Below are 11,606 nucleotides of genomic sequence, written 5' to 3' on the forward strand. Positions count from 1 at the left end.
TGGCTGCACAGACGAGCACAGAACACTATTTAGAGTCCCAGCCTCAGAGGAGATAATAGAGCGGTGGATTTATTGATTTATTTACTGTATATTGCTGCTGCCACATAGATTTCCCAGCTGTTTACCTTCATAGACATAACCGACTGTAACTCGTGTGAGTTTTTAACGTAAACTTGTGTGTGAATGAGAACTTAGTTTAGTACTCATTGTAAAAAGGGGCATTATATGTCTCCTTTAAGTTAATTGTTGTACTAAATACTGTGGTAAATGAATATGGTTATTGTTCAGTTCCATATTACCCAGATAGCACAGGTACAACTGCAAGATGTCTGTTAAAGATTGCTTCATCTGGAAAGCATCTGTGTACAAACATCTGATAGACGTCTTTAAGATACTTTTACATACATTCTAAATCATAAACATCAAGACATTCTCTAAACGTCTATTTGACATCTGATAGGAAACATCCTATAGACGTATTGCAGATGAGCAAGCACTCTAAAAAAAAATACGTTTTGCAGATGTAAATGAAGACATCAAATAGATGTCTCCGTGATATACGTGTGCTATGAGGGTGTATATCACAGTGCCAAAGAAAGAAATTACAAGATTACAAAATGGTAGTCTGTTTCTTTAATTTAAGATTAGATATGCATCATTCATAATCGGTTTCATTTACTGTTTTGTATGTAGTATGTTAAATGTATGATATATGGTGTGCTTATGTGATGGATTCAGGGCTGCTTCACTGAAATTCATCTTTTTTTTTTTCTTTCTTTCATTAAACAGACTCATCTGTAACAGCTCTGCCTCATATAAACCCCACAGTCCTACAGAATCAACTGGAAATCAGGGCCCCAGAATAACTGAGGGAATAAGGAGTCTTGTATATGTACTTAAAGCAAAGACATCAAAAAGGATTCTGTTAGTGATCAGGACAGAGCTTCTTGGACGAGCCACGGCTTATATCGCTGGGTGTTGAGGATTAGATTCTCTCTCTATCTTGTCTCTAAACGGCCTGCAGGGTGGCGAGAGAGAGGGGGGAACCCAACCGGTGCATGCCGGAGATGAGTGCGTTCTGGCATAAGATCGGCTGCTGCGTGGTAGCCAAACCTCCTCCGGTAAGTGTCTCATTTGGAGAGATTTATAGTTTTATTTCCACCACAAGTCGTTTTAATACAATAAAGCCTAGTTTTCAAGAATCTACATGAATCACAGGTACTGTGATGTCAGGCTCCTTTTGAGAACAACATCTGGACTAATTTCATCAATTAGGCATTCCCCGTGGCTCATGCGAGTTTTGTGTTCGCTAATCACGCGAAGAATGACTCACGCTGGTCTAGGGCAGAAAAGAAACCTTTCAGCTGATGTGAATGTGACCCAAATAGTCTTGGGAGTTTGTCAAGAGTGCAAATGTGTTTTTGAGAGTGAAGCCAGACGTGAAACACAGATGGACATAGAATTCTCTTTCATTGAACGGGTGAACATGTAGAGGTATGGATCCAAACCACTTTGCATGTGAGGAAGTCTGATAAATGTGGCCTCACATGCATATTTGACTTTTATCAAGAATATACACAACAGTTCAAAAGCTCAGGGGCAGTAAGAAAAAAAAAATAGTACTTTTATTTGGCAAGGATGCATTAATTGATCAGACAATATGGACATTTGTAATATTGCAAAACATTTCTGTTTTTACTAAATGCTGTTCTTTCAACTTTCTTTTCATTAAAAAATCCAGAAAAAATGGTTTCCACAAAAATTAAGCAGCACAACTGTTTCCAACTGTTATTATTAATAAAAAATGTTTCTTGAGCATAAAATCAGCGTATTAAAATTATTTCTGAAGGATCATGTGACACTGAAGACTGGAGTAATGGTTTTTGAAAATTCAGCTTCACCATCAAAGAAATAAATTCAAATTTAAAATATATTAAAATGCAAAACAGTTGTTTCAAATTGTAATAACATTTCACAATATTACTTTTCTTTTACTGTGTTTTTGTTTAAATAATTGCAGCCTTGGTGAGCATAAGAGATTTATTTAGAAAATGTAAAAAATGTTACCGACCCCAGACTTTTGAACAGTGGTGTATCACCATGTGCTATTCTTTTTTTTTTATGTTCACCCATAAATGAAAGTTTTGTCATCATTTACTCCCAATCATGTTGTTCCAAACCTGTATGACTGACTTTAAGTGGAACACAATAGAAGTTTAACATGTTGACTCTTCAACTTCATACTATGAAAATACAGTGACCACCACCATCTGTCAAAAAACATTTTAAAAGTACTGCATATGACTCACATACCATATATTCCTATACTGTATTACACATACTAGTCTTCTAAAGCCATATGATTGTTTGATATAGGTTGCTTGCTATTCTCTATTGCTATTTTTAGCTCTTAAATCTCATTCATGGTTGTACTTATTCAAAGTGGCACCACAAAATGCGTTGTACCAGTTTTGACCTTAAAAGTTGCTGCTTCTTGCACACCTTGATCATGATGTGGCAAGTTTTAAAAGCATTTTTATGTGATTAATGACTTAAATATCAGTCTGTTCCTCGCACAAAACAATTGTATGGCTTTAAAAGACTTTGAATATTGAGTCATATGGATCTCTTTATGGTGCTTTTATGATCCTTTTTGGCACATGACAGTCCGTGACGGTCTACTTTCATTTCATTGCAAAAGAGCAAGTTTGGACGTTCAGACATTCTGCTAAACATCTCCTTTTGTATTGCATGAGCAAAAGAAAGTCAGAGTTTGGAAAAAAAGACTAAATGATAGCAAAAATTTATTTTGGGGTGGACTATCCCTTTAATATTCCTGTAAGTAAAAGAATAATTTTCTAGAACAGCTTTGCATATTTGACAGATTACTTGGCTTAATTCAGTCTTTGTTAGTCAGTTTGTTTTTATCTAGATTGGGGTTCTGAGGCAATGATGAGTGACCCAGGTTTACCATGGTCTCCTGTAACAATGACAGGGGGTTCTGAAGGGAAGCTGGCTCCTCCGAGCTGGGAGTGCTCATTCTTTTCCTCCCTCCTTCCTCTTATTATTTTTAGGTTCTTGTTTGTTCTGTTGTTGGGTGGGGGGTTAGGTTAGACAGCAGTGGGCATCTGTAACGGACCAATGCTACTTCCCAGTGCAAGAGCAATTTTCTTAGACTGATTTAGATAAAATGATTACATTTCAAGTGTATCCTTACGTCAGAGAAGGTGATAAGGACTAAAGCATGTGCCAAGGGTTTGCTGTGATATGGGCCATTGACTATATAAAGATTATGAAAGTAAACACCTTTCAAGGATGTCTGGAGTTACGTAAGAGATGTTGCATTTAAAAGGCTAACTTTAGGCTGTTTCCACACTGAATTGCTTGGTCCAAAACAGAAAAATACAGAATGATCTTTCTTTCTTTCTTTCTTTGTTTCTTTCTTTATAATATATAATATTCTTTCTAATTAATAATTAACAGCAGTACATCATTCATAAGTCTAATGAACACAGTTAAAATTTTGAATAAAAGGTACATAATTTAACAACAAAAATAAATAATAAAAACAATAAGAACAATGATTTTGTTATTCAATCATTTATTATTATTATTTAATTGTTGTTGTTGTTGTTGTTTATTATACAGAAACTAAAAATACTTCTAGCTTCAAATAGTACCTCAAAGTGCTCATTAAATTTATCATATTGACTACGATAATATTGATTATTTTAAATAGAAAAAATATTACCACTGTTTAGAAATAAATATTGATATAATAATGTGTGAAAAAAAAGCATTATTATTATAATTATTTTTAACATCATACAGAATTAAAAAATATTTATAGCCCTGTTTTATTCCAAATCGTATCTCAGTGTTCATTAGATTTGTCGTATGGATGATTATTTACTTGGAATATTTAGAAAGAAAAAACTATGTATATAATAGAGTAAAAAAAGCTTTTTATTTTTATCATTGTTGTTATCGTCATCATCATGCATAAACTAAAAATAAATATTTATAGCCCCATTTTATTCAAAATTGTACCTTAAAGTGTTCATTAGATGTCATATTGATGAATATTTCATTAAAAAGCTTATTGATATTATTTAGAAAGAAATAACAATCCATGTGATAAGAATATTGACATTAAAAAGTATTATAATAATAATAATTATTATTATTATTATTATTATTATGCAAATGTATAAATATGTAATGAATAGTGACTCACTTCTGCGAGTTAGGATGGTTCATACAAATTGTAATTGATACCAGAGTTCTCATACACTGGTTCGGTTTGCATATCCACCTTTACACCAACCAAATGATCTGAACACTGACAGCCAACAAACTGTAGTCTGGTCTGTTTCAAAAACTATAGTCTGAGATTTCAGATAAGTCTAGAAGATGTATTTTATGATTGACAATATAAATCCAGTGCTGTATGTTCTGTAAAATGCACTTTGTTCACTCTGGACGGACAAGTAATAGCATGTATGCCAACACCCCTACTATGGCACATGATCTCATCAAATAATTATTCTGGTTGTTGATACAAGGTTTTTTTTTTTTAGATTTACTTATATAATCTCAGACTAACTCTACCGCATAGTTATGGGAAACACTGAAAAGAAACTGTAAACTGTATAACAGTTGGGGATTTTTAGGAACTCAATGAATCCTGCTCATCTTCAGGATGTATCCAGGAATAGATTCCATAGGGAAACATTAGTGTGATATCACCCAGACTCTGGTGTGTTCTTTGTATGGTCACATGACAGGCTTAGTTGAGCTTGTATTTTCAACACTTTGGGTTTACGTCATGCTGTTTCACCAATTTGCCGATCAAGCGCTTTGTATCTTTGTGCTGGACCTTTGTTAATTTAAGCATCTATGTTCACAGAAGAAGAAACGGAGGAGAATTGACCGTAGCATGATCGGAGAGCCCACAAACTTCATTCATCTGACACACATAGGCTCTGGTGAAATGGCAGATGGCATGCAGCCGGTAAGACATGTTTTATTCTGTTGGTACAGTGAGACTCCCATTTTAACGTTATGGCATGGCTATAATTAATTTACAGTGACAGAATGAATGCTTCTACATGGATTCTTTACTGAAACACTGGCTCATACCAGATTGTCGCAGGCAACACATTAAAATCCAGAGTGTTGCTGGGATCTTTGTAATCGAAATCCCTGTTGTTGTTTTAGTTTTTTTTGCCGCCTTTCCCTTTCGTTTTTGCCCTCAAATATGAACATGTCATGTTTTAATGCTTGACGTGGATGTTGGAGGTTCCCTGATAAAGTGGTCAGCCTGTGCTGCCAAGTTTTTCAGTTTGTCTTTATAATAATAAATAATTCAAATAACACAATAATAATGACAATTGGTAGTAGCAGTAATATATATTTTTATGTAAAGACATCATAGATGTCAAGAATTCTAATGAACTTGGGAGTAGTAATATTTACGATTTAAAAAATATACCAATTGCCATTATTATAATTACTGTTTTTATGTAAAGACATAAATATCAAGACTATAAATTTAATGAGCTATGCAATACAATTTCAATGTTTTTTGTTTGTAAAAAAAGTAACAAATATTAAAATTTTATAATAATACTGCTACTACTAAGAATAAAATTTGTTATGATTATATAAAGGCATCATAAAGGTCAAGACTTCTAATTAGCTTGGGAGTAATAATATTTATCATTTTATTTTAATTAGTAAAAATATACCAAAAATATTATTATCATTACTATTATTATGTAAAGAGTAAAACTATACATTTAATGAGCTAGAGAACAATACAATTTCAATGTTTTTTTTTTGTTTGTAAAACAAATATTTTAATTTTATAATACTGCTACTTATAATAATATATATTATGATTATGTAAAGGCATCTTAAAGGTCAAGAATAAATCTAATGAGATAGGGAACAATAATATTTTATTAGTTCACAAATCAATTGAATAAGGTAGACATGCTGCATGTGTAAGATGTGATCCTGAGATGGGACTTGTGTGCTATCTTAGCTCATGTTCATTGGGCTGTTGTGCTGTCAAATAAGAAGGTGAGGTGTTGTCTAATCCTGCAGCTCACACAGGGACTGAATACCTGGGCAGAATCAAGCAGACTGCAACTTGCTCAGAGGAATGTTGGCGGGCGGCCCGTCAGAGACAGAGTAGAGCTCTTTAAATTAGGAAATGTTCGTCAAGGTCTTTGCAGCGGTCACTGATTTATTTTTTTTATTTTTATTTTTGTGCCAATCTATAGCTTCATGTGTGGTTTGCAAAATGTACAGCACTTAGTGGAACACCTCTTAAGAAGTTAGCTATTTATTCAATGGCGGCTTTAACACTTTTATCAAAGAAAACGCTGGACCTGTAAAAAATACAGCACTGATAGCTGAAACGTCTAGTGATAAGCAGTATTGTTTGATATCAGCCTTTCACAGTCCATGTGATGAACACAGGTGACTGACCCGCCGGCTTTTCCCTTGTGGTTCTGTTCTTTTGTGTTGTGTTGGGAAATTGTTATAGAACGACCTAGTGAAATGGACTTCCTCCTCATTCTGCTGCTAGATGCTGTGTTCCTGAGACACATGATGTAACAATGGGTGTGACGCTGTGAAGAGCTCTGTGTGTGTGTGTGTGTGTGTGTGTGTGAAACAGGCTTGTTGTTGCATGAAGGATGTTTTTCTTTTCAGCTCCACCTCTTGTGAAGTGTGAATGTCTTTTACTGTTTGTTTATACATCATTCAGCAATACAGTCTTTCTATCTAATGAACACTATGCCATATAAAAAAGCTTCATTTGCATTAGGGCTGGGCGGTATCGAGTTTGTACGATATATCTATATTTTCTTTAAGCGATTCGATATGAGGCAATACTGTTTATATCGATATACAGTAGTTTGATATGAGCGCATCTAAAAAATATAGCGGAGGACACAGACTGAGCTGCTGTGGAGGAAGTGCATAATCCAATTTGTTCTAAACATGTGACAAGCTTCATATTAAGGCCTTTAAAAACTGGTAATACATAGTTTCGTTTGGCATATTAGTTTAAACTGCTCGGCCAGTCATATGCTCTAACAGAAATTCTGCATGTGCCGCTGACAGAGATGCTACTCGCGCTGTTTAATGTGTTTGAGATATGCTGTCTTCTTGAATGCATAACTTATATTTCACAGGTATATTCTCCATGTTAGAAATGTTAGAAAGCCATGGAAATATTTCAATTTTTCTATCAGAAATGCATGAGCATAGGCGGAGGGTGGACCAACTCCAAGGTAAGGCTGAAAGCAGCCAAATCTATTAACTACAAACATCATAAACCCGTCGTTTTAGGCAAGAACCAGACATGGGTGTCATGTAGGCTAATAAAATATGTTTAAAGGGACTGAATTTGTATTGAACGTGATTACAGTTTAATAAAAAACATTAGAAATTGGTAATTATAAAACGTTTCCTTTCCAAGGTTATTCAAACCGCGAATAAATTATTATACAGAAAGTGACATTATCACTAACTTAGATCTATCGCGAGTTTAAGCACTCTCAAAAAAAACAAAAAAACTATCGTTATAATCACTGAAGCTGTCTAGTCTGCACTGTGAAATGAATCTCTTACTTACATTGTACATACATCTGCGCGTCCGGAATTCAGTCAGCGAACGCGCGCCCACTCAAAACTGATGAGTTTCAGCGATGACTCATCTGAACGCCTCTGATTGGCCATTGCATTCCTAAGCTCAACATAATCGTGTGTGATTGGTTATAATGCGGAACACTGTATAAACGCCTAAACTGAAATACGGTGCAACATGAGCAGATCTTAATTTAATGCCGCAATCGATCACTTTATATTCATTTTTATTTTGTTAGCAACAGTCGTAATCGATTTAATTTGTTTGTGCAGGGGCATTTTTGTCCAATTTAGTGGCATTTTTGCCCCAACTCGCTGTGGCTAGGGGAAGGCTTAGCCTTACACACGCTCCGCCTATGTGCATGAGCCTTCTGCTTTGAGATTCTCCGATATATATATCCCAATTACAAAGACGAAAATACCGAGATATATACCGTATATCGCAAATCGGCCAAAAAATACCGAGATATGAATTGTTGCCCATATCGCCCAGCCCTAATTTGCATAGATGACACTCCTTATTTTCCAAGTTTTATTATTATTGTTGTTGTTATATTATTATTATTTATATTATCATTAATATTATAAAAGTAATGAGTAAACAAATTATAGTAATAGGATGATGATATTATTATTTGTAGTAATATTTGCTATATAATATATTTATTGTATATATAGTACTAAAATTGCATTAATTTTTAATTTATTTAATTATTATATTAATAATATTTATTGTTAATAAATAGTAGTTTGATGTTTATTAATGTTATTATTATAACTTAAGTAATGATGAGTAAAAAATTATTATAATAATGGTAATATGGTTATGATATTATTATTAATAGTAGTACTATTATTTTTTCTATATAAAGTGTTTATTGTGTATATAGTACTGAAATTGTTTATTTTACGTATTATATTTAAATATACTGATTTTAAATTTTTACTTATTTTTTACTTGTGTGTGTGTATATTATTCTTATAATTTAATGCTTCTTAAATAGCAGTAACATTCAATAAATGCTCTTTTGTTTGACTCAGGAGGAAGTTTTGAAGTCTGAATGTAACAGTTTTTTTTTTTTAGTATATCAGATTCTTTGGCCTCACTTGAAGAGAGAAATTTTCACTTTATGACTACTTTAAGACTTAGATCATATAAATGGAAAACTTACTGTGCTACTAAAAGTATAGTTGTGTTTGTTAAAGTGGACTTGATGTTAATAATTACGCATGTTTTCCATGCCAATAACCTGATTGTGTCACTTCCTTTTGCAGTCTGGCCCAATGCAGGAACAAATGAGATCCAAAGTGCCTCACGCTAATGGACGAAACAGCTTATTATAGCCTCTTTACCTGTGAGTATGAACACTCACACACCTTCCTCTTCTTCTCCATCCTCTCGCTTTCACTCAGTTTTAACCACAGACCCTCATCTGTTCCCCAGGCTTTTTTGTTTTTTACCCGAAGCCCCGTAGAGTGTCCTCGGCAGAACCTGTGCAGCTAGCAGCACTGCACCAATGAGGAGGAGATAAAGAGCAGATCCTGATCACCAAAACGACAACCTCCTTGCTGCAGCTACCAACATGGATGCCACCTCTGCAGGTTTCTTATGTTTTGGATCCTCTGGAATGTCTCAGAGGAGACTTTTAACCCCCCCACTCTAAGACTGTTATTAAATTTGGACCGGATTGTATGAGAACGCCTGACAAAGAGTGTGAATGTGTGCCGTGTGCATTTGAGACACTGGCTGTGCTTGCTGTGGAAGAGGAAAGGCTCTTATCGCTTTAACACAGGGGACTATTTGACTGCCTTCCCAAAGTTATAACTGGCATGTTTGTCACAGTCTGTCATTGATAAGGATGTGCGCAAGTGTGTGTTTGCTTTTGTTTTGTAATGGAAATGTATGTGCACCAATACCATTATAGTGTCTCCAACTGCTTGCATTAGCAGTTGCACAAATTAGTGCATTATACAAAGCAATCCGGTATGTGTATAGAAGATGAATATGGTATGAAAATATGGCTTTTTTTATTTCCACATGTCTGATATTGCATTAACAAATAATGGCCTTTATAACTATAAAGGAATAGTTTAAAAAATACTCATTTATTCACCTTCAAGTCATTCCAAACCCATATGTTTATTTTATCTGTGGGAAAAAAATTATACATTTTCATACAGTGATTTTCAGTACAACATCAATGCGGACTGACGTAATGTTTAAGCTGTAAAATAAAAATATCGAAAAGTGGCCCATATTCCAAGTTTTCTGAAGTTTTCCATTTGCTTTATGTGAGGAACAGACCAAATGTGTCATTATTCATTGATTAGCATCCCCTCAAATGAACACTCTAACTTGAGAATTACATGCTACAGGAACATTGAGTCGATAATTTGGGAAGCGATCATAGGGCTTCAGGTGACTTGGAATATAAAATGACTTTTGTGGACCATATTTTGTGCTTATTTTAATTTTTTGGGGTGGGGGAGCAACTAACAGGCACTGACTTGTTGTTGTATTGAAAAAAAACTGCATGAAAATTCTTCTAAAATTCTCCACTGTAAAAAAAAAAAAACTGCATTTAAGTCTGGAAGGATGTAAGGATGAGTAAATAATTTTTTTAGGTTAATTATTCCTTTAATCCCTAAGTATTAGAAAAAGGCTATTATCTGTTTATCTGCGTGGAGACTTTGAACGGTGGCTTCCTGCCAGTAGCGAGCCACTGCCCTTTGTCATTGAAACCACATTTAGTCTCACTTTCACACATCAAGCTCCACCCCACACACAAGCTCAAACACACACTCTCTGTTTCCAGTCCTCACACGGCACCACGATTAAATCACTGTTTCACACACTTTGTATACTTTACTCTGTACTTTGTTTTTGAATGCAGCTCAATGTAGCACAATGTTGGGCTGAAATGTTAAACACAATGTTTTTGCTTGTAATTGTGATGTTTTATTTTGAATGCATTGCTTTGCAAGATCCCAAACTGTGTTTGCTGTAATTTGTTAGGGAATGTCACAGGAAAAAATGTGCGTAGAGAAAGCTTTCAGAATGTGCATGTTGCTTTAGAAATCCAGTGTTTTTGCGTATTTTTTGCATTTTATTCTTAGCTGACAGTGTAGAGAAAGGTGCAGATGTTTGCATCTCAGCCAAAGACCTCGACAGCTCCCTTAACTTAATTATGCATGTTTCTTGCAGATTTTCTCACTTTTTGGTTTTGTTTGTGTGACTGTTTGCCCATTTTAAAAAAAATTTTTTTTTTAAGTATCTGTCTTTTTAAAGCTATAATGTTTGTGCAAAGCACTCATTAGGCTCTTTTTGTCTTTAATACTTTTATTATTCTTTACTTTTTTATTTTTTTTTATAAACGTCTTTTAGTCTATTAGTCCAACTGATTGATTTTGTGATCAAATGGGAGCAGTAATAGTGTTCTGTTCATATGGCATGGTGTTATGTTGATGAATGTTTTTGATGTGCTTTGGTTTGTAACAATACAGTTGTACAAAGAGCAGTCTGTTGGGTTTTTATTGAGACACGCACAGTAATATTATCTAACGTGAATTTTCAAAAATGCTCTTGAGATAATTTGAGAAAGGTTGATAAACAAGTTTATATATAAAAAAAATTTTTGACATTATTTTACTTTGCTCTTTGCTTTGTGTCTGCATGACTAATAAAAACTATAATTTTCTAATTCAGTTCTGAGGAAAAAAAGTCAATCGTAAGATGTAAACTCAGAATTCTGACTTTTTTTCCTCTGACATACGTACATATCGCAGTTCTGGTTTTTCTTCCTGCTACAGAAAAAAAAAGATAATTGCGACTTTTTATCTCACAAAAAAGTTGAAATTACCTTTAATTTTTTATTCCGTGGCTGAAACAAACTTCCTTAAATGTCCATGGCTGCAAAAAGGAGCATAACTAATGCAATAAATAA

At 34.2% G+C, this 11,606-nt stretch overlaps 1 protein-coding gene and 1 long non-coding RNA gene across 3 annotated transcripts in view; one reads left to right on the forward strand and one right to left on the reverse strand.

Moving 5' to 3' along the window:
- LOC107755778 (CDC42 small effector protein 1-like) overlaps positions 1–10,242 on the forward strand; it is a 20,099-nt gene extending 9,857 nt beyond the window's left edge. The window contains exons 2-5 of one of the 2 annotated variants that reach the window (XM_016572696.1): positions 790–1,121; positions 4,910–5,014; positions 8,938–9,017; positions 9,107–10,242. In XM_016572696.1, coding sequence (XP_016428182.1) covers positions 1,059–1,121; positions 4,910–5,014; positions 8,938–9,006 — 237 coding nt within the window. In that variant the 5' untranslated portion in view covers positions 790–1,058 and the 3' untranslated portion in view covers positions 9,007–9,017; positions 9,107–10,242. The remainder of the gene's footprint in view (positions 1–789; positions 1,122–4,909; positions 5,015–8,937; positions 9,018–9,106) is intronic. The other variant, XM_016572686.1, reaches the window with a different exon arrangement.
- Positions 1–11,324, reverse strand: part of LOC107755787 (uncharacterized) — a 21,353-nt gene extending 10,029 nt beyond the window's left edge. The window contains exons 1-2 of the long non-coding RNA XR_001641739.1: positions 10,515–11,324; positions 9,030–9,039 (exon numbers count right to left, since the gene is read on the reverse strand). This is a non-coding gene — a long non-coding RNA (uncharacterized LOC107755787). The remainder of the gene's footprint in view (positions 1–9,029; positions 9,040–10,514) is intronic.
- Between the last annotated feature and the right edge of the window lie 282 nt (positions 11,325–11,606).

This window comes from Sinocyclocheilus rhinocerous, unplaced genomic scaffold, assembly GCF_001515625.1.
Source record: "Sinocyclocheilus rhinocerous isolate Xijiao unplaced genomic scaffold, SAMN03320098_v1.1 scaffold11, whole genome shotgun sequence".
Classification (NCBI taxonomy): Eukaryota; Metazoa; Chordata; class Actinopteri; order Cypriniformes; family Cyprinidae; genus Sinocyclocheilus; species Sinocyclocheilus rhinocerous.